Source organism: Maylandia zebra, linkage group LG18 (genome assembly GCF_041146795.1).
Source record: "Maylandia zebra isolate NMK-2024a linkage group LG18, Mzebra_GT3a, whole genome shotgun sequence".
NCBI lineage: Eukaryota > Metazoa > Chordata > Actinopteri > Cichliformes > Cichlidae > Maylandia > Maylandia zebra.
Genome location: NC_135184.1, coordinates 17,690,530 through 17,714,586, shown reverse-complemented (window position 1 = coordinate 17,714,586; position 24,057 = coordinate 17,690,530). Strand labels below are relative to the sequence as shown.

Sequence of the window (24,057 nt, the reverse complement as noted above, 5' to 3'; positions counted from 1 at the left end):
ATTATGCTCGTGAGCACTTCAGATTTCTCCCTGCTTCTAAATAATGCCAGGTTATACTGGCACCGACTGCTCCCTGAAACAAAAGATAAATAATACAGTGGGGGGAAAAAAAACCTAACCTTTAGCAAAGTGCTGTAAATATGAAGCATTTTGTTCAAGGCACAAATCTCCTGTCTCTGACTCTTTGAGTGAAGGCCCAGGGTAAGGACGAGCCTGCAAGGTTGTCATATAAAGCAAAGGGCTTTTTTTGGTTTGTGTGTGTGTGTGTGTGTGTGTGTGTGTGTGTGTGTGTGTGTGTGTGTGTGTGTGTGTGTGTGTGTGTGTGTGTGTGTGTGTGTGTGCGCGGACATGCATGTGCTTGTGTGAAGTACATTACCCGGACAAGCTCTTGTGGGAATGGGCCTCGTGAGTTCTCTGGGACATTGATTGGGGGGATGACCCAGTCTCTCTTCATGCGTTTCAGCTGGCTGTCCATGTTTCGTGGTGGAAATGCTATTTCCTTTAAATCCTTGGACATGACTGGAGGGACAGCGCCTTCCTGCACCTGGCAAAAGCAAATGATTTAGTGATCACATGTATGCGGTCAAGTATGAGCACGTACATTTTTAGCCCTGCCAGCGCACGGCTCTGTGGACGGTAAAGCTTGAAGTTTGAATGCCACAGAAGTTTTTCAACAGTCACTTTACATTATGCAGAGACTGTTTGTACAGAGATTCTTGCATTTTAGACTCCTGATGACTTTAGTGACCTGACTCTACCTCAGACACAAGCATCAGGCGGACAACTGTGGTTAGAACAAATGAATTTGATTCAGTTTAGTTTATATAGCAACAAATCACAACAAGAGTCACTTCAAGGTGTTTTATATTGTAAGGTAAAGATACTACAATAACACAGAAAAACAACCAGATAACCCATTATGAACAAGCACTTGGCAACAGTGGGAAGGAAAAACTCTATTTTAACAGGAAGAAACCTCTGGCAGAACCAGGATCTGGGAACTGAAAAGACCAATTAATGCATGCCAGAAAAATGCGGTACATTCCCTTCAGGATATAAAAAAGAGCAAGTGATTCTTACACTTTTGTCAAGATGTTCCTTTGCAATTACATGTATTTATTTTATGGGTTAATAGCATTCATTGGCAAACACTAACATGGTGATTTCAGAATATAAGCATGATAAGGAAACACACTACGAGTTCTGGTTTGCTTTAAATGGCAGACGTCTTCTTATGTCCTGATAAAATACACCCACAGAGATAGAGCAGCTTCCATAATGGATCTGCCATCCTCCCTCGGCTGTAATGAATGAGATTTGAAACAAAGGAGGATGGTACCTGAAAGCCAGACACTAAACACACAGATGGCTCAAATTGCCTATGCTGCTCCAGAGACTGAGGAGACTGAAGTAGTGCCAGAGAAAGTTAAAATAACCTTGAACAAAACAAGGCAGAAAGGAAAACAGAAAAACAATATGCGAAATCCGTCAATGTCAATCTATGATAGCTGGAATTTTAATGGAGCTGCCGTGCCCCTTCAAGTATCTCCCCCACTGTTATTTTTATGTAATTAATTAAATGTTGACCGGTCGTGAGGTAGTCAAGTCCTACAAACTACAAAGTACCCTATGCAAACACAGAAATTAATTACCACTTTCTCACCTTTATAACATGACCCATATCCCACACTCCCCCTCCTCTAACATCTGGGGAGCTGTTGCCGAGCTTCCACTAATCATGTTTGAAATCCGATTATACTGCTTTCACACATTGGAAATGCAGAGAGGCAAGCGGACAGATAGTGAGGGAGCATGCTTCAGAAATATCTATTACCCTATTAAAATGGGTGTGAGTGAGAGCAGTAATTATTTGCAACTTGTGTCTGGAATGATGAATGGCATGGTGGGTTTGTTCTGCCCAACGCAAATCTATCTCTGGTACACTGGAGGTCTGTACCAATCCACACTCCGCGAACCCCTCTTCATCTTCCGACTAGGAGTCTACTTCAGAGTGCAGGAGAGTGTTTGGCTGAGTGATGGCCTGAGTGTTTGTGAGTGTGTGGAAAGGATTTCATATGTGTGTGTTTCCCCTTTTAGGAGAAATTCTTCTTTCGGATACTGAAATGTTTTCTCCTCACGGACTGTGGCGGAGCTCAGGTTCTAATGGAGGTCAAGACAGTGGGCGAGTACACACTCATGTTAATGAGGATATTGTTTTGTTGTCATTGATTAAAATGTTTCCCCAAGGCTGGAGCATTCAGGGCACTAATAAAAAAAAATGTAATCACTGATGTGATTAAGAGATGCGTGATGATTCATGACAATAATTGTGCTAGGGGAAGATAACATAGCCGCTCGTGACCTCGTAAACGTGGAAGATACGGGAAAGTCAATCCCTGATTTCATTACAAGCAAATCAGGCCAAATCCAGCAGCTCTCACCAGATACAGATCAGAGTTCAGATACTGATAATAAAGTTAATCATTTGTATACACATGTATCGACCACGTGAGATTCGGATTTAGCAATGCAGAAACTGCGAAAAGTCTATTTTTACCTGATTATTTAAAAAAATATATATTTACCTGTGACCACCCAACAACAGTGAGTAATGGTATCATTAAAATCACATATACCTGCAGGAGTCCCTATAGTAAATGACTGTCAGTGGCTAACGATGGTGTTTTGAAAAGCCCACTAAGTTTAATTTCGACCAAGCAGACCACTATGCCTGCAGCACTGATAGTAACTACACAGAACTGTCAGTATTAATTCTAGAAACACACAAAATAACTATTGACTTTTTATCCGTGTTGCTAAACATTTAAAAATGAATACTTCTGGGAGTTTATTTAAGTCCAGTACTGGAATTGAAATTAAAAGAACATTGGTCTTTTGAAAAGAGTTTTGCTTTTCAGAAAATTCAGAAGAGTCTCCAGAAGGCCAATGAAAGTTTTTACTGACTACTTGATTTTAATGAGTACTTACAACAACATCACTGGCTGAAATACAACCCCAAACCATGACAGAAGCTCCACCAGGTTTCACAGATTCCTTTAGATATTCACCTTCCTCTGTATATACTGTCTGAATTTAAATTCCTTTCTCTATACGACCTGTTACCATTGATTTTCAGTCTGGTTCTTGTGTAATTTTGCATAGCTCAGCCTTTTCTCCCAGTTTCCATTCCTTAAGAGTCTATTCTTGATAGGCACCAATAGGCAAGCAGCTAGATAACCCGAAGGACCCGATGTGTCTCTCAGATACTGTGTCAGATGGATTTTTTACCATCCTTAAGGGCATGACTTACAGATGCTGTTCATCTGCTGTAGATAGCGTTTAGACCTACTACTGTTACGTTTGTCCTCCACTTGTCCAGAAGGAAAACATCTGGCTCTTTGGGAAAAAAATATGAGGAGTCACTCAAGTCTTTTATATATTACTGTATATGTCTGCACTGTAAGCAGATATTTCCTAATTGAGTACTTTTTTTTTGGAAAATTCCTTTGATCTCCTCCCAACCACAATGTTGACGTAAGAGCACATGGTCATTCAGACTAATTGCAGATGACTGCACAGCACATCCAGAGGAACAGTTAGAGCGGTACACTACAGCTCAGGCAGATGCTCCCCATCTTCCAAAGCACTAAAAGAGGTGTGGCCCCCTTTTGCATGATAAGGCAATAACCTCACAATCACAAGGCATGCTCAGTGAAATCAACTTTATGGGGAGCTATTCGGCATCTGCTCTTGCTACCCACTGACCGTGTTGAGTGTATGTTTGTGCTCCTAGTAAATTGACACATTAACTTTTAATTAGCAAGCATCCATCCAGTCTTTGGGAACACCTGCTACAATTTAGGGAAGTAGTCAACTGTGAATGTGAAGTGCACCTAATAAGTGTAAGTTATTTGATGCAAGGGGAGAATTGACCATTCAACCTTTCTTTATGGCACTAAACATCAATCAGACACTCAACAAACAAGTTAAAAATGTTATAAAAAGGGTTGAGGTGTATTCACCTGCTGCCTGGGCACCAGCGTGACTTGGGCCACCCATTGCTGCTGAGTGGCGGCGTCACTCGCCGTGATCAGCAAAGGTGACACAGGGAGTGTGGAGCGCTGAAGAGTCCTGGCAGCATAGAGGACTCCGTTGGCCTCTATCCGAAAGTCAGATGGGTTGCTGCATTCAAACTGCATCAGACCACCACGGCCACAGCTGACAAACCTCACTGCAAGAGACAGAGACAAATAGATTTGAGTTCAAAATTAGTTTAACTGTAAAACCCCAGAAAATAAAGAAGAAAGAGCTAGGGATATAGACAAAGGAGAAGGAAGACAGGCAGCCAGACAGAAGGTCCACAAAGGTTTTCTGATTCTCCTTCTCATACTCATACATTATTCACTTCAAGCTGTGCCCCAAAGGTATTGCTCAAAACAGGTGCAGCGGAGGAGAAAGATGGAAGGAGGAGGAAAAAATAACTAAAGAAAAAGAGAGGAAGAGTGCCCCTCAAGGGCTATTAATGAAAAGCCCCAAAACCCACAACAATACATTAACAGTGAGATGTATAAATTAGACTAGTCTACATGTTTCCCCGTGTTTAAGAAACTACGAGGCAAGTGCATAAACATGGTTTATTCTGCTAGTTAAATGCTATTTTCTTTCCAGCTAAAGCCATTCCATGCTGCGTTGTCCCCGATGACACACATGGAAGCCTTCTGTGGGGGACTGCAATCCTCGGAAGACAGGTGCGTGTGTTCGTGTGGGCATGTGTGCGAGCGTGTATGAGTATTTATTTTATAGGCGAGTTCACAAAAAACACACCGAGGCGTCAGACAGGTGGACTTTCGAGTCCCACAGGTGCCTCAGTGGCAGTGGTACAACATCGGTTCATGTTACAAGTGAGTGACAGTCCAGCACAACCTATGTAGCTCTTGCAGGTGCGTGCACAAGCCCATACACACAAACATACAGACATACTTCGACACTTAAGAACATCTTTGTGTGATTTCTTTGTGTATGGGTATGTTTCCCCGTTAACCCACCCCACACCCCAAACATCCCACCCCCACCCCATACTTGAAAAACAGATATATCATTTCTATGGCCGCTCTGCTGATGCTGCTTTGAATTATTAAAGCAGATGTGGAATAACTTAACAAAACCCTTGCAGGTGGGTGCCTAATCTTCCTTTGTGCCGCTTCCCTGGGGACTTGCTCATGTCTTCAGAGCATCATCTGCTCTTGGAGAGCATTGAGTTCCTCTGGGTTTTGAGGATGCAGCAGACTTGCTTAAGGTCTACTGGAAATCCCCACAAGCACACCACATCTTGCAACTATTAAATCTCTTGGTGATGACAGAAGCGAGAAGAAAAGAGAAAGAGAGAGAATTAATCAATGAGGTTGCCCGAGGAAAGTTTGAAAATTGGCATGCAGTGGAATCACATATTCATTCTTCAAAATAGGAAGAGAACATCTTTTGCAAGGACCATGCTCTGCATTCCATTACAAGCTTTTCATATCCAACAGTTCAAATAATAAAGATAAAAGTGACACCACCTTTCTTCCATACTGGAATATACTCTCTATTGACCTTCCCCCTTCTGGTTCAATTACCCATGACCATTTGTTTTCTTCTTGCTGACATCAGATAAATGACCTTCTCCCTCTGAAGGTTTTACCTTAAAGACAGGTACACGCAAACTCAGAGCCTTCAGGCTATCATGATCCAGCCCAAGTCAGCAGCTACTCAGAGGCAGAATACAGAGTAAGAGGCTGTCAAAGTCAAAAGAATCAAAACGCTTCACACTGCGTAAGGTAGGTAGTCTCACACTGCTCTGACTGAAGTGAATTAAGAAATATATAATCCTTTTCTGCAAATGTTCGTAGATTTGATCAAATTAGCTGGTTATTTTGTTGATTAGATAATGACCTGCAATTGCAGGAACAGAGAGGCTAGTGCTTGGTTGATTATTGAAACAAACCCTCCAACATTTTTATCCACCTCTGCATTCTTTCAGCTGTACTAACTAACCATTTCCTCCCCTCCTCATTGTACTGAGTGACACTTCATTCAGGTTTTTGTCAATAAATAGGAATGACATACAAACAATGGTATGTCTAACCATAAAAGGCAATTAATAGACAACAAATGTCTATCTAGCCCAACTGGCTTCTCTCCCGCCCCCCAAAAAATACCTGACATTCATGGCCCCACTTACATATAAATACATCTAGGTGTTGCTCGCTCTCTCAGTTTGGAGGTTCATACCATATATTGCCTCCTATTTTCCATGTTCTGTCCTACTGGCACTTTTAACAATGAGTCTTTTGTAAATGTGTGCAGACATGCACTTGACAGCAGCATTTCCCCCGTGAGTTTTTTTAAGCCCAGGCCTCTTCTTGAGATGAGCTACAGCTCCTTAACATTGCCTGAAATTTGGCCATCAGGACACCTCTGAGAGGCCCTTCAACAGTCAGGCCCCACAGCAATTGCTACAAAAACTCCCAGCAGGCACAACCATTTCCAATGATAATGAATGTGAATGTCCTGCATGTGTCTATTCATTTATCAGGCTTGCTCTGGTGGCTTATAAAACCAGAGAAATGTGTAGTGTGGCACTGCTGCTTATCTATAGCTAGGTGTGTTGGCTCCCTAAGGTACAGGGTGAAAAGAGGTCTTGGTTGCCACGCCCTAACACACATGTCATCGTGGGCACAACGATGAAGGCTGGAATTGGGCAGAAATGCCGATACAGCATGGGAGGAGGGGGGTGACTGTGGATTGGGGTTAAAAAAGATGGGGGAGCACAAGAGAGAGAGAGAGCTGGGGAAACAGGCATGTCAGCAGAAAGGCCTCTCTGACTAATGCCCTTCACCGGGGCCCAAAATTACCTCCAACTCAATGATCCCATTCACAGCTTAGATGCCATCCCCCCTCTTGCCTGACAACACAAAAACCCCGACTAACCTCTCCATAGTGCAAGAGTGCCTCTCTATTGTCTGATGAGTCACGTGACAACTCCAACTCAGACAGACACAAATAGTTGGAGAGAGAAGGGGTGGGGGTGCGGGGGGGTGCACCGAGAGATGCACTTAATTTCAAACATACAATGTGAAGGCTGTGATTTCACGGAAGCAAAGAATATGTTCCACAATCTCATCTTTTGTGCCTGCCTGCCAAATGCATCGGCTGCAAGCGAGCAGGCTGAAAGTCCCTCCTAATGCGCTATAAATGTGACGCGACTGAAACTTCTCGTGTGAGATCATATCAATATGCCATCATTCATTTTATGGGAAGTGAGGTCACTGACAGTTGAGAAATACTCAGCGTAGGTGTTGCATACTGAGGTAAATGCCTCTCTGACCCAGCACTGGTAAATCTGCACCTCTGACAAAATGCATTCCTCACTAATGAATGTGACCACGTTTAGTACAGTGGCCTGCACTGGCAAGGAGACAATGCGATATGAAGCAGAGGCTTCTACTGAATGTGCCGTGAGAGACATCCATGCCAGCACCACTGTTTATAAGATCCCGTTAAGCCCCCACTGAAGCTCGCACTCTTGTACTTCAACTCAAACTGCTGTGATATTAAATTCTAAATTGTTGCAAGATTAGTTGTTGGTTTTTTTCTAATGCTATTACTCTGAAAGTGTATACTACACCTTCAAAGCTGGTAAGTAAACAAACACCACTGTGCAACTTAATACAGCTGTTTTCATATACTGAGCTCATTTGTTATTTTCGAGCCCTCCTATCGATATCTATATCTCTAGCAACATATATGTTTTATAAATTATGCCAAATGATGGCTATTTTGGATTTCTGTACTCAAAAGTACAGAAATGATTGCATCATGCAATATTAAATTCTCATAAAACAACAACTCACTCATTATATTAAAAGCTAAATATTGATTCATTTAAAAGGCACATAGAGGCCCATGGTATGTTTGTGTTTTTTCCCCCCTTTCTTTCAAAAATAGGATATTCTTCAGAGAAACCAACATGTAGCTCAAGCTTGGATCTGGGAATGATGATACTGCCTTTTGCCAGACTAAGCCCTTGAAGGCGTTTTACTAATGCATTGCACTTCAAACGCTCAAAAGCATTCCATGCATTTATAGCTAAGCCTAAAATATGTAAGGGATTTGCATGAAAAATATTGCAGTGTTTATTCTCCGTTCAGTGTCTCCAGCAATTAGGGAAACTAAAGAGGAATTGCATCAGAGCATAAACACATTTAACAAGCATCTGGCTCATTTTCCGAGCTTGATTGCAGTGACCATTCCCCTAGTATTTGGTTTATGCATATGGTTGGAGATCATTTTTTTTCTCCCTAAAATTGCCACTTCAATTAGGGAATTATGAAGAGGCTCTCAAAAACCACACTGATACTACCTTCCCTTATCACATACACATTAGTGTACACACTGACTGGGGAAGACAATATACAACGCAGGCATGCCTAATCGTTCACACTGGGGTTTTTAAGCTCTCTTGATCTAGCAATCTGGCCCTTAGGAGATGGAAACAAATTTAATTTGTTTTGATGTTCTTTCCTTCTTCTTCTTGTTTTTTTTTTTAACTTGCATTAATATCACATTTGTACATTTGGTCATTTTTTCTCTAGGGTACAGCAAATCCCATTTATAAACTACTGTACTCAAAGACAATTACAATGCAAGCAAACTACCCACCAGGACAAGAATCATCTCCCTTTTCTCCAGGAGTCTCAACACTTCTCCATAGTCCTGTAGGATACAGTGGTTATATTCCAGCAATGAGCCACAGGGAAACTACCCCTCTCCACTGGCTGCCCAATGCGAACACATCAACTGCATGCTTGGTACATACCCGCTGGGCTCTGACTAGGCTAAAATGCTAATCAAACGCAACCAACCACTTCCTAAAATGATCTTATTCCAGAAGAGAAAAAAGGTGGTTATTTCAAAAGAAAAATGTATGATAGTAGGTCTCTTTTGAATAAGCAATAATTAGCCTTTGAAGATGAGTAATCTCACTGGGTTAGTAGTGAAAGAGGGCAAGCAAAGGAACATCACAATTATGTCCAGGCCTTTGTTGGTAAATGAAACGATCCTGTGTTTTCCAGTACAATGACAGCCGAGCATTGTGTGGATTACCGTGTCAGTGAAACGAAGAACTGATAAGGCTAAGCTGCATCTTTCTGCAGTTATCAGTGCATAGCTACTGGGGTTTTGTCCTGCGAGTTATTGAGACAAGCAGCTTGATACTCAGCCTTTAGTATGCCATCACGCTGACCACATTACTAACGTGTCAATTACGCTTACTCATCACAATCCTTCTGAGGAAAGCTCTGTGACCCTAATGCAAATGCCCGGAGGTAAAGCTGATTGCATTGTTGTTGCATTAATAAGTCGAAAAATAAAACAACTAAAATTAGAATGGTTCTATAAAAAAAACAAACAAAAAAAAAAAACATAGTTCATAGTTTCCTTCATCTTCAGCACCAAAGAACTATAACTGACACTGAAAAAGTAAACTTATAATTACTGCACACTATGATAAGGCTAAATGTTAGATACACGACCACATATTAAGAACACAGACTTCTATCTCTTAAACAAACGTCTACAATGCAGAGCCTCTCATTTAAACCAAAGTTCAGCGAAATGGGTTGTTTAAGTTTTCAATTCATGTCTGTAATAACTAACCTTTGACCTTATTGTCATTCTTGAGTCATCACCACAACTTACTTCTCCTTATAGGTACTAGCAATAGTCATTTTTTTCAATCAACAAAGGCTTTGATGACGAAGAACAGAGGATAGAAAAAGGAAGAGGGGTTAAAAAAATTAATATAAAAGGATAAACAATTTGGTCGAGGTTGACTGAGACACTGAGAAACGTTTTTGGAAATCAGATTGTGAGTAATAAGCCTAATACGCCATTTTAGGTGTTCACTTGCATTAGCTTTTATTGTTTCTCTATTACAGAGGTCATTCTCTTGTGACCATACACTGCAGTAATACACAATCTAACAAATGCTCCACTGCACTCTGCATCTATCACTACTACGCCAATGTGTTGCTACGGCGCTGCTGCGTCGCATGCTTTTTCAGCTGAACAGAAAATTAATGGATCCCTGAGGTTGGGTGAGATATAACCATAAATATTAAACATCAGATATTGATTGCTTTCATTTATGTATCTGCTGCTATGAACTACGCAAGAACTTCAAATAAATCTTTAGGTGAGATAACTATCCGTTTTATTATTTTCACTTTTTTAGATTTCTTTAGATTTTGACAGACACAATTAAGATACTGTACTATTAAACCTATTAGTGAATAAGCTAAAAGAGCGAGTGATATACAGCTTTAATTTGGTGGTTAATATTCAAAAGAGAAAAGTATAAAAGTAATGCAGTCTATTACTGAATCAGCTTATCACTATGAGCCCCGTGTCTCGGGTTTCAAGCTGAGCTGTTATTTTCTGAAGAGGCTGATCACGAGGGCCAGGCACTAAAACTGCCTTAGTGCAGCCTGTAATGTGACATTATTAGGGTCTTTTGATCTCAAAGGCACAGACTCAAAGCTATTTAATTCTTCCCCTTGATCATTCATGTCAAAACACCATCATAAAAATCAAAGAGACAAAAAAATGTAGTAGTGGCCAGTGATGAGATAACCTCTGCTGGCATGTTCAGGCTTCAGGTCTTTGAAAGATTGTTTTAATCATACCAACAAATTGGTTCCTGTCACCATTTGTTTCTGAGAGACGAAACAAAGAAATTAGCCGCAATGTTAAAACCACTGACGGGAGACAACGGCAGCCATCGTCTCGTCACAATGCAGTTTGTGAAATAAGAAATAAGAATCCGATAAGTAAGACGTCTTCGCATACACACTTAGTTGTGCAGGGAGTTAAAAAGCTAGAAAGGACTTTTACTCGGAGACAACAAACCACACTGTTAATTAAAACTTTGATTTGGACTGGACCGAGGTTGTGCAAATGAATGTTCAAGACAAGGCTATTTCCCAGCAGATTGACTGCAATTTTGATAATATTACCAGTTGTTTATTAGAATGTGATTAACTTCTGACAAATTGCCTAACCTCTCTATGTCAAGTAATGACATGGAGTTCATTTAATATAGAAAATCAGTGGACCTCGATGCTGAGACGCCTGCTTTTCAGACACTGCATGCATACTTATAGATTAATAATACTGTGTTTTAATATAGTTTTATAGGTGGCGATGCACAACCAACATGAATGTCTACCCTTTTAGACGTGCGCACCATTCAGTTATTTTAAACGGAATATGTGACCTTTGACTTCTGAACGAGCTAGATCCCACTCGGCATTGTTGCCACATTGATAATATTCACCAATATTAACTTTGTGCTAGGGATGGGCGATATGGCCTAAAATCCATATCGCGATATAATTTGAAGCATGTGCGGTAACGATATATATCACGATATATTCTTTTCTTCTGTATAACGTATTTTCCACACTAAAAATCCTTTAATTTTCTCAAAAATCGAGAGTGTGCCTTATGTATGAATTCTGGTTGTGCTTACTGACCTCAAACCGATTTTGGCGTGCAGAAATCTGTTAAAAATTGTTTTAGTACAACTTTGGTAAGCTGCACAGCTTGATGGATTGTCAGAGATTACAGCTGCCGTAGTGAGGAGCTTTGCAGAGTAATCTGGGTCCAAAACTCCGTCAGATTAAGGTCCCAAAGTCAAACGAACACTAAGAGTTAAAAACGGTCTAAATTCTTTCATCTTTAATTAAATCATCAGCGTTGCTGCTTTATCGGGTGTAACAATTAAGCTTTACATCCATGCATCCATGAAAACAGAATTTCTTAAATTTAATGGAGTTAGAAGTTAACAGGAAGTTAGCTCGCTAGTTTCCACCTAAACATGACATACCATGTTCTGACTGAGAGATTTTTGAAACGAATTAAAACGTACAGCTCTGCTACCACTTCCAACATAAATGAAGACAGAAAACTAAACAGCAGTAGCGTTTGCAGGGTTACTGAAGTTGGACTACCTGGTATATAATGTTGTGCTACATGATTGCTAGCGACACAGATGAACGCCAACTTTTTTTCCCCACTGGATAAAAGTTAACGTGATGGATTCTGGTGGTTAGAGACAAATGCAATCGCATAGCAGGATGCTATACACGGGCCAAACTTTAGTCAGGAGAACAACTGAGATTATTCATCCACAATACGAGGTTAGTTATTAATATACTGCAACAACATGGGAATAGAACAGCTGCGAGAGAATTCAACATTAATGAATCAATGTTACGGAAGTGGAGGAAGGGCAGTTCTCGGCTTTGCCCATATTTCAACAGTGCTTCATCTCTTTGCTATGACTGTCGCCTGCCATAATTTGCAGATGATAATGGTTTTAGCCGCTGCGATGCTTTCGACCAAAACAGGCGCAGCTTGATGACATCATCAGCATGCGCTATCGCGATAGAGCGATATAGTCAAAATCTCTATCGTTGGCCAAATTTATATCGTTTCTATCGTATATCGTTTATATGGCCCACCCCTACTTTGTGCCATTGATGATAAATGAAAAGTTTAAAAACTAAAGACAAGATGGAAGAAACACCCTTCATGTTATGAGTGCTAATGTTGCACCAGAACCAAGAAGGCACTCTGGAACTTCTCTGATAGCAATGCACATTCGGAAAGCTGCATATAATCCGAGTCTGAATCCAAGGTAACTACAAATAACTAGATATAACAGATAGTGAAACGCTTGTGTTTTGTGTGTCTGACAGAAAAAAGAAAGATATATCAGAATATTGGCTTTTTAAAACACCAAACATTAGTATCGGCCTTAAAACTCTTATCCTGGCAAAGCCAATGCTGGTCATTTTTATGCGAAAGCTCCAATGCAAGTCTTTCTAGATTGAAGTATCAATTCTATGGTAAGAAAATATGATATTGCACATATGTGACAGTTCTCTCTGTCCCAGGTATGTCTAAGTGCATATTAACATGAAAATGACCAATGCCTGTGTGATGACAGGAGCGTGGTGAAGCAATCTTACGTTTCCCGTGTCTGCAAAGAGCCTAACAAAATGGAATGAATAATACTTCGATTCAGAAGCACTACTTCCCATCTGTTTGTTGACTCATAATTGCACATTTACAAGTGAGTGGAAGTCAAGCAGACTTTTAAAGTGGGTGGACTAAAAAAAAAAACAACATCCTGTATACTGGAAAACAACAGTAGAAAAATGTACAAGGCATAATAGGGAAGCCAGGTTTATTTCTGTGTGCACCATACATACAAAGGAATTTGATTTCTTTCACCTTCTTTCAGCTTTTTTTTCCTGGATGTGTTTTCGTGCTTGACTAATCTCAAGCACAAATGGCATCCTAAAGTCGACCCGATGTTTCTTTTTTTAGCTTTGCTTTTTGTGTAAGGACAGAATAGGACATTTAGGGGTTTTTTGGAGTGCAGGGAGATCAAATGTCTCCCAAGCGTTTGCAGAAATGCCCATTATAGCTTCAACTTATGCTGAGAGCTAATCCACCATGATCAACTCCAGTTCAAGGACTGCATCTGAATATAAAGTACATATCTTTATTTTAACAATTTTCTCAGCAATGATGACTCAATATTAATCAACAAAAAAGTGATAGCTAATACAAAAAAAAGGCTGCATTTTTTATTTTTTTTTTTACGTCTCTGCCTTCACGGGGAATAAAGCCTGTGCCTACTTTGCATAGCTCTGTTGTCAATCAAACCCATGCAAATGACTAGTTCAGGTAAAGACTGTTACAGTCCACTGCATCCAATTACAAACCTAACCACACACACACAAACATGTCATTTTTGTTCACTTTTTTGATTTTTCTTCTTAAGATTCACACCAAAAAAAAAAGTATGCTTACACATGCTCACATATACTGTTTCCCTTTATCCATGTGCATGCTCACAACAGTCCAGCGCAGCAAGTTGGGGGATTTTATACAACAGAGAGTGCCTGTAAATGGATGGATGTGATTTACTTACCTGCAGAATATCATGTAAAATAAAAGCTATTGGGAGAAAAAAAATGCGTGGGGATATGGGACCAGTTCCGGGGCCATTATGTCACGTATAGCACAGTCACAAGTTCATGCTGAGCTTTCGAGAACAAAGCTAATGGAATTCCTGCTTCTCTGCCTTTGCTGTGAAGAAGTCAGGGCACAGGGAGAAACAAGGAGAATGCATGTGAATCTGCTTTGGCTGGGAAACAAAGCAGCAGACAAAGGAAGATGAGGCTGACAGCTTCTGGAGTAGACTATTGTATTGTAAGATCGAGGCTGCTTCTGCATCTCTCTCGAAGAAAGAAAGATGAATTACTGAGTCATCCACACAGGAAAAAAAATACGTATGCATCAATATAAACTGAAAAAAAAATATGCATTAATCCACTGAAATGTTGCTATAGGGATGGAATGTGGATTTTTACATTTCAAAGTAAAAATATTAGAGTAGGAGAAAAGGAGCTGAGAGAAAAAAAAAAAAATCACTCTGCCAAAAGGGCCACAAGGACATTTAAATGCTTCCCTTTCAACCTAAACAAAGCAAATGAGTCATCGTGGTAGGCAGACCATTACAGTCACAGCTACCAACCATTATCCTCATTTTACTCACTTGCTCTATGCCACACACCATGAGACACTTGGAAATCTCTCTCTCCCTCGCTCTCCGAAACCCTTTCACGTGAACAAAAACAAAGCAACGTGATTTTGAAAATCTCGGCACTGTGGAGTTAGCGTGCATCTTCTGAAACGCTGGGTAGAAGAGACAACGTAAAAACAAAAATTAACCATCAAAACAATGACAGGAAGAGAAAAAAAATCCTGTAAGGACCGAAATTCTTCAATGACAGGGATTACTGCCACTGCCAATATACAGAGTGTGCACGTTTGCAATTGGTACATTTGAATCAATACGTGTCAAATTCTGCTTGAAACACAATTAGCCCGTGTTTAAAGAAAAAGACGGAAAATACACAGAAGGAAGATTAAAGGTAAGTCCAATGTTCCCCTCAAAAGCTTGCACGTCAACACATGACAGCTTGTTATTTGCTGCACCAGTCGAAGAAAGCAAACAGCGAGGAAACCATGCATTTGTATGAATTTACAAACAGTGTCTTAGTGTGTCAACTGAGCTTATCCTTTGCACTGTTTCTTTTGGTTCCTGGGGATATCAAGCCACAACTGAGCTGGTGAATGCGTGCAACTTCTTTTGACCTGACTGAACCTTCGCACCCCCACACTCAGTTTGAGCTCAAAGAGATCAGCTAAGTGGAATGGAGTGGAGTGTGGGGGTGGTTGGGTGCTGTTATTCTACGGCTGCATCAGCCACAAGCCTTTACTGCGAGGCAATTAACATCCATCTCAAATCTTTATCTCAAAGCTGAATTTAAGTTTGAGTTAGAATATAGAGGATGAAAATAAAAAACTTGGATCAAACACACACTTAGATCAAAGCGGATAAAAAAGGTGCAGGAAGAAGAAAATCTTAGAAACCTGTCCTTTGTGCGAACAAGGAGTTTAAAATAAGGCAATTTACAAGAGCAAAATGACTGTGTGGATGCAAATATACATTTGGGCATTAACAAACATGCACAAAAACAAGCAGGTGACAGCATAATTCATACACTGACAAGATCAAAAACAGAAGAGAAGCAAAAAAAAAAGCACGACAACCTTAAAATGAGCTGCCGAACTGGCCATTTTCTACAAATCCCGAAAGACACAGATCATCTGACTCATACTGTGCAACAAGCTTTTTATTGGCGATTCCACAGTTTCATTACATCAGTGGAAATACACCTCTGTTTTAAAGTAGTCTGCCAAAAGTTTACTTTAAAATGAACTTCTCTGTGGAGAAACAGTTTCTTGGCGTGATCTCTTGAACTGATTTTGTGTATTAGTCTAAGTGTCGTTTTCTGTAATGCTGTAATTGTTTTAAATGGATATTAAAAAGATTAAAGAAAAATATGTGGCGATCGTGCAGATATTTAACTTTTTCTAATATAGCAATTTTTTTTAAATTGTTGATTTTTAAAATATGATTTGCAAGCAAACCGCCCAAGCAATGCTGCCACCAGTTGTTTGTCTCATTTAAGTAGAAAGTCGGTATGTTGCGCGCAAGCGGTTTGGGTAGAATTCAGAATTTATTGAATTTTTTTTTTTTTTTTTTTTGGTCTTTATTGCAGACGTTTAGCCTCTGTCGCTCAATGTGGCACCAATTTGTAAAAGAGACACATCTTTCTGTTGGAGCTGCTCACTTTCATATGCATGACTTTTTCTCTTTTTTTTCTGGGCAGAAGCAATTTAACACAATCCAGTCTAGAAAATTGACATGCTGCATTGGAGTCTTCACATTATTCAGCAAGAGCAAGATTAAACCTACCAAAAAAAAAAAAAAAAAAAAGAGTCTAATTCAAAAAAAGTTTTCCATTCCAAAAAGCCTGTTGATCAGACAACGTGTGCCCATTTTAACAACGTGTAGACATGAAGATGTGTACGCTTCCACAGTTTCCTCCCCCTACTGTGCGCAAAAAAATCTGTTTTGCAAATCACAGATATAAATTCATATTCGAAGTCCCTCCGTGGTAACAGTTGCTCGGTGCAAATGCAACATCAGGTGTGAACAATTAGTCCTGGCATCGGTCCAGCACAAGGAAGTGTCTCCTCTCACAAGCATTATCCGTGTTAGGGGAACAGTTGAACATTAACATGTGGGGAGCATGTCTGTGAACTGGACTCTGTGAGACGAGAGCCCTCTTTTTTCTTTTTTTTTTACTCCCATGCAATCAGCTGAACTAAGTGGGTTAAAAAAAAAAAGAATCTGTGCAGCTGTGCTTTATTACACACACAATGACTCCCAGATTAGGGAAGCTGGAAGTAGCGAGGAAGGGAATAGATGATCAAGGGAGAGGAGGAAAGGGAGCTACAAACACATCTGTCCTCAGTTTGTCTGCAGCTAAAACACCACACCGCAAGCACGGCCATGTACAAATCTGTCTTCGCTTGGAAAGGCCGCCTGCGGAAATGTTTCCAGACCTCGGGTTTTTAATACGAGGACTCGTGGGAATACTCTGTTGCCTCATGGTGATAGCGATGTTCGTCAGGGTCACACTAACATCGAGAGCGGTGGCACAAACAAGCAGGTGGCACAAACATGTGAATCACTGCAGACAGCTCCTCACACCGCCGGCCAGTCTCTGCATGTGTATCACATATCGTTGCCCAGAGTTTTACAGCGAATGACGAGCGCTGTTTCCCTGCTTTTTTTCCTTCATGCGCCCATTATTTAAAAGTAAGGGAAAAAGCAGCCTGATTTGTCAGCACAATTCTTTTGTTTGGGCTTTTTCTTTCTTATTTCTGTGCGTTGCAAATGTGAAATATGGTTTTCAAACTTTAAGCATGCAATGCTGCCTCCACATGAGTCACGCTAACAGACCCGGAGACACAGAGAGCGAGATACATAGAGGAGAGGGAGAGAAGAGAGGTGCTATGTTTGGTTGGTGCTGTCCGATTATTCTGCTTCACTGGAACCTCTCAGGCAAGAAAAAAATAAAAAATAAATACATTTTAAAAATGCCGGTTTACAGAGTGTTATACCAGCCGAGGCAAGATTCACCAAGAAAACATCCCGCTGTCATTAGAGCTTACTGAAAAGCCTTTCTATCTCCCTTAGAAAAGCTTACGCATAGAAAGTGATTAAACATCAAACCACACTGTTGCACCCTAATCCAACGCCAAATTCCTGATGTGTTCCGCTGTTTGTCTTGCTTTCTTCCTTTATGTATTCATTTGAAAAGACAAACTAATTCACATTGAATCCTGTGCTTGAGAAGTTCTGGTAAGACTTTTTTAAAGGAGAATTACAACTTACTTAACAAAAAAGGTATTCTTTTGGGGGTGTTTTTTGGTTTTGTTTATTAAGGACACTGGTCCACTTTTTCATTACTTGGAAAAGGCCAAAGTCGGATCACGTTGGCAGGAACTGGCCAGCAGGCACATGACGTGGGCGCGATAAAGCACTGCTTCTTTGTTGGAAATATGTGTCGGAATTAAATTGTTCCAGGTGGGGTCCTGTTTTCTTTAAAACTCCTCCGATAGGCCTGCAGGTACGAGAATAGCAGTTTTCAAGACTGAAAATTGATCCTACTTTTTAAAGCACATGAGCAGACCAAGAGGAGTGATGGGGTTGCATCTCGTGGTGTGTGGCTGATTTTATTGCTCGCACTGTTTCTCATCTAGGGCTGTTCTCCTCAATTATCCACATGCCTCTGATTCACTGGAGTGGGCACAGGAATTAAGTTTTTTTCTTTTCTTTTCTTTTTACGAGTTTAATCTCATTACTTTCATTGGCTGATAACACTCTGGTAGAAGTAAGCTTATTATTTATTGTTTTGAACAAAGTATCTGCGCAAAATGTGTGACCACCCTCGGATGAATACAGGGATTCGGACAAGCAGTCCAGGGGTGATAACAATAAACTTTTATTTATTTTTTCATATCTTATGTGGTCGGGGTATGGCACAGCTGCTTATGAACTAATATGATCTCCTGTGCTACTCAATTTTCTCTAGGACCACACAGGACAGATGCGGCAATATACATGGACACTCAAGATGTACAGCCTAATAACTCATATTATATGAATTCAATAGCACATGTCTATGGCGCTGCATGGTTGTTGATAGGAGCACTAAAACAAACTTTAATAGCTCAGTTTGTTAGGCCCGCTAATGATCAGCAGTGATGACATTTGAGCTGTAACTCACTGTCCATCTCCACCTCAATGCCAGAGCAGACTGTAATTCTCATTCTAACACTATACATGGGTGTCGAAGAGATGCTCCACCAAAGCCGAGCGCACATAAATAACTTTCTGCTGACATTTTTACAGTCTCAACAGCTCTGTGACGTCACCACAGTCTTTGTGGAGCCCTAAAGCTCACCACAGTATCTGATTCACCAGCTCTTGTTTTTGAACGAAAGCAGAACACTGGATACTTTGGAAGGTTATTCATCAGCATGCGATTTGGCATCTGCGGGCAAAAAAAAATTTGTTAGCAAAGGTAGGGCTTTGGCAATGCAGCAAAATACAGCAAACATGTCATGCTATGAGATCACAGACTGCTGGCCAGCTGTGTCTGTTGATGCAGTGGAAACCTTTTAAGCTCCTGCAGCATATGGTTTGAATCATGCACATCAGAGTCAGACTGAGTTTTTAAAAACAAGCAAAAGGTCCCGCATATTTGCAAATGCTGAATTAATTAAAAAAACTGAAGAACAAATTTCAAATGGATCTTGATGTGCAGAAATGCTGACAGCGTACTTGTGTTACCAAAAGAAAAACACTTAGCCGGCTGTTTCATGGGCGTCCAGCAAATGTTTTAAATTAAAATCTAGATAGCTATTGACAGTGAGCATCGCTCGGTTTGACCCTTTAAGCAGCAACATGCATTTTCCACCTCTAAAAATACTTTTAAGCTGGAACAGCTCAGGTGAAATCAGACTGGTTCAAATTAAATACTGTAAACCGCAAACTCTTTCTATCAGCACAGCAAAGCATTGTGCGTGTAGCCATAACATGCTAGACTACAGGCTACAATGCCCGCCATCGCCTGCACATTTTCAGTAGTAGACACACATTAACAACAACTGCCAATCACGCCGATGCAAAACTTTAGTTTATTGAGTGCGAAGGCCGTCCTTTCTTTGAAAGGCATTATGCCGTTTTTCAAGCGCATTACTGCACTGAGAGAAAAGAAAATCAACATAAAAGCAGAGAATAAAAAGACAACACTGAGAACCATTGAGTCCAGCTGTGTAACTTGCATTACTAAAGTGTCAACCAGGGGGCTGTTAAAATCATTAACACTGTACACAAAAGGCAGGAGGGGAAGAGCAACAGGATTTTTTTAATGACTGATTAAACAAACACAGCAAAATAGTAACTGATGAGTCGCTTATTGAAGACATTCAAAACTACTTTGGAGTATAACATCGGCCTAATGGGTCAGCTCCTTTTTCTAAATACATCAGGCGGTATTATACCCCTTTTTTCTCATACAATTCAGCTTTATATATAGAGAGATATCAATTAAAATGCTTGAACAGTTGAGACAGTCAGTTGTTATTATGTTTATTCCCCTTGTAGCTGACAAAATGGTCTCCTTGGTGCGAAATCTAAAACCTCTAAGGCCAGAAACCGTTAGTTGATATACTCGGATACAGTCTGGGAAAGGGCGTTGTCCATGAACCTCAGCGCGTTGCTTCATCTTACATTACACATCCCCCCCACCATCCTTTGTGCACAGGGACAATAACAGCATTTGAGCGGAGGGCATCGGAGGGATGTCGAGGGGAGATCCAGTTACCTTCCCAACCACTACCTTAGCAACATACGGAAGAAGTTCAGTTGCATGACAACAGGTATAGCTTACTTTATGTGTATCTGTGCTACTTCACAGCTTGAGGGGCTTTTTGTCCAGCAATTTTTACCAAAAAAACAAAAAAAAAACAAAAGCCCTGCAGAAATCCAGTGACAAATGTATAATAACTACTTTAACATGCAAGCAAGTATCTGGCTTATCAGCAAGTTCACAAAAATCAAAGCACTAACGCACTAACGCTCCTTGTGTTTGTAGAAATCTAATAGTATCACCTCTCTCATTTGTGCACTCATTTACATAATGTGGGTGTAGAGAGGTCAAAGATCACCCCCATAACAAATCCCTTTCAGGAAGAACACACAATGGGCAGGAGCTGAATGCTTTGAGCCTAGCAGCAAAGGGGAAAGTAGCTCCTCCCTCCCAGCTCTCTACTATAACCCCTTATATTAACCATTTGAAAAGTATCTTACATGCTGCATTGTAACCTGAAGCAGTCCGTTGCATATTACTTTTTGGCCAAACAAGAAGAGCAGAGGGAACGAGACAGCAAGACGTGCTACAAAGGCATTGTGAAGCAAAGAGAAAGAGGAGGGGGTAAAAGTAGTCCTCTGCTTGTAGGTGTTTTATTGTATCCTGGCCCATTGCAGAAACTGCAGGGCTTCTTTCAGCTGTCACATTAAAAGACCCATCCATCAGAAAAAGAGCAGACACTTTCCACTGTGCTGGCCAACACTTTTTAAACCAGCTAGTGTAAATAAGATTTCCATTGGCACTCATTATAGCCAGCATACAGGCAAGGCTAACATTCCACTGAAAGAAAACAATTAAATTATAGACATGGTGAGTGGGGGATTGTTGCACACTAAACAAGCATAGCGGAGACTTGACTTTCTCCAGAATACAACCCACCTAAAAATGTAGGTTCATTCAGCACTGTCGTTAGCGCACGGCGTTATAAGAGCTAGAAATACGATTTCATCCTCAAGTTAGTCTGAGGGCGGCTGCTTCGGAAACCTAACAATTAAATATCGTGACTTCTGTCAAAATAACAGCAGACGCATTAAAGTGTCAGCAGCTGCGATGTTTGAAGATAATGTGTTGCGTTTCGAGCTGGTGTTTTTATGCGAAAGGAGGTTAACGTGACAGCTGTAGCAACCCGGGATAACGGGAAGACCTGTAAGCACAAACATTTGCCTTTTGACCTCACTGGAATCCACATTAGGAGGTCATCTGCATCATAGATCCCCTCACCCCCACCCCTTGCAGATCAATGGCAGCTGTGAAGTGCATTTTATAGGCCAAACAAAAACCAGAGTTAGGATTTTATTAGCGCTTACAACAAATTACATTTTTATTCTCATCGCAATACGAACAAAAGTAGAAATTTTACTTTATTTACGTGCGGCACGGATTTACACTCAGCTTTCAAAAACTACATAATGTTCAATAAAAGTTTGAATATAATTAGTCCATTAATTATTAAGTGAGCATAGGCTAATCCTTGTTTGAGATCCTTGTTAGCAGTATTGCATATGGATCCAGATATACGCAGAAGCTCTAAAACAGATATACATACTTCAGTATTTACTTTGAGCCATATTGTCATTGCTAAAAATATACAATGCTAACTAACGCTTGGGAGTCACCTCAAATCATGCCAGTTTATTGTCTAAAGCGGGGGTTTGATGTTGTCGTGCATGAACAATATGACAGTAACACTATGCCTGACTGTGCGCCTGGAGTAAATTAAATTACCATCCATCTCATGACATGGTTTCACAGAACCAAGTACACATTTGCATATATTTACTAAGAAAGAGACAATAATAGACAAATGATGTGAGTGGTAATATGAGAAGCCTCCTTTTTGTACCACAAATCCATCAGGTTATCATCACCGGGATCGTTTGTTTTCTTCCATGAAATACTAAAATGTCTGATGTTGTCCTTGCAAATGTCTCTTTCAATCCAGTCAGTCTTCTGCTCAAATAGACCAGTGGGAGCTGAGCTTTTAAGATCCATGTAGCATATGGAACACACTAAACTGAGAGGGAGTGGCGCCCATGGGTTAGATTTAAACATGGACAGACAGCTGGTGCTGTGAGCTAAGACAGCAGAGAATTTGTATGGAATTCAATTCCTCCTCTTTTACGGCTGTGGAATTGTGGGCAAATTGTGAAGCTCCTCTGTTAAGAACATTAAAGGGTTTTTTATGAGCCTGCTTGCAGAGAATGGGTCATTTTAATGAGGGGGTAATGTCCAGTCCATGCTCCTCGTCGCTTTAACTGCACGCTGCCTCAAAGCACACGTTGGACCTTCAGCCACATCAGGGACATCTGGCCCCTCGATCTACAAACATGGCCCTTAATGGGCAATTACAAAGTCCAGAGTCTGGGAATATGCTTCGATTTATAGTTCCAATGCATCCAAACCCAGAATCCTCTGTCTATCATGACCACATTAGGTTACATGAGACAGGAGGCCCATCAGACCTAATAAGCCTTATCCTTTCCAGAAGATGGCCATTAAAATCCCTCCTACTATGCCAGCACAGCCATCAGCACCCAGTCTAGTAAATTAAACAAATGAATGGCGTCCCCAGTATTACAATTAAAGCATTGAATAACATCAAACAATGAAGCTCATTGACGATCTACACTCCATGAAGAGAATTAGATAAGTCAGTTATAAATCACTTATAGGGAAGACGCTCAGTGCGTACATTTTCTTTCAGTCTTTTAATGTCAGGCTCATATTCAGTCCTGATTAATGCCTGAATGTTAGCTTTCAGGAAGGGAGGGTGTGAGAGAGGCAGCTTGCACAGCCCCATTTCAGTTGCCCCAAACAACCTGTGGCTTTTGCCAAGTTGAGCCCTCTTAATTTAAGTTCCTCTCTTCTTATTTCACTCTGCCTACGTCCTTTTTTCAGTTGGGGGTCTCCTGTTTTTATTAAATCCCCTCCCCTCCCTTTCGTTACAAACACAACCATGTTATCCATGTCAAATCCATTGGAGTCAGCCTGGGGAAGTCAATATGGAGCCAATAGATTATGCGCTTTTTATTAAATGCTGAGGCAGACTTTGCCGAGAGTATGACAGAAAGCTTTAAATAACTAACTTTTTAAAGGCAAGAGTTTTTAGTGGAAGGAAAAAAGATTTTTTGATATAAAAAAGTGCAGTGTATACAATACACAGTGAGCCAAGAGCTTAATGAAAAGTTGGGGGGGAAATGAGTTGTAGTAAACTCTGAAACAATGAGGGATTTTTGTAAGGACCAGAGAAAATTAATGAAATGCAAGCAAATAACAGAAAAAAATGTTGGTCAGATTCCTTAGTCCTCCAGAGTAGATGCAAAAACAGAAATGATACATGTATGAAATATCAACTTGGTGAAAAACCAAAATTATGGCAAAAACACAAACAGCATCAAGCCTCGTTTTCCACTGTCTTATTTCTTTTAGCAATTAACACCTGCCAACAGCCTTTCACCCTCCTGTCCTGAGCCGCAGGTGTGAGGAGACCAATGTGTGACCTGATGAAAGGCACACTGCCAGTCTAGTGGCAAACAGTCATTTCCCCTCACTGATAGGCCACTCTTAATTTAGAGCAGCCTAAGGA

General features: G+C 40.6%; 1 protein-coding gene across 1 annotated transcript in view; it reads right to left on the bottom strand.

Annotated features, from left to right (window-relative positions):
• Nucleotides 1-24,057, bottom strand: part of cdh2 (cadherin 2, type 1, N-cadherin (neuronal)) — a 60,214-nt gene that overhangs the window by 19,389 nt on the left and 16,768 nt on the right. The window contains exons 3-4 of the mRNA XM_004542736.6: nucleotides 4,023-4,231; nucleotides 377-544 (exon numbers count right to left, since the gene is read on the bottom strand). Coding sequence (XP_004542793.3) covers nucleotides 377-544; nucleotides 4,023-4,231 — 377 coding nt within the window. The remainder of the gene's footprint in view (nucleotides 1-376; nucleotides 545-4,022; nucleotides 4,232-24,057) is intronic.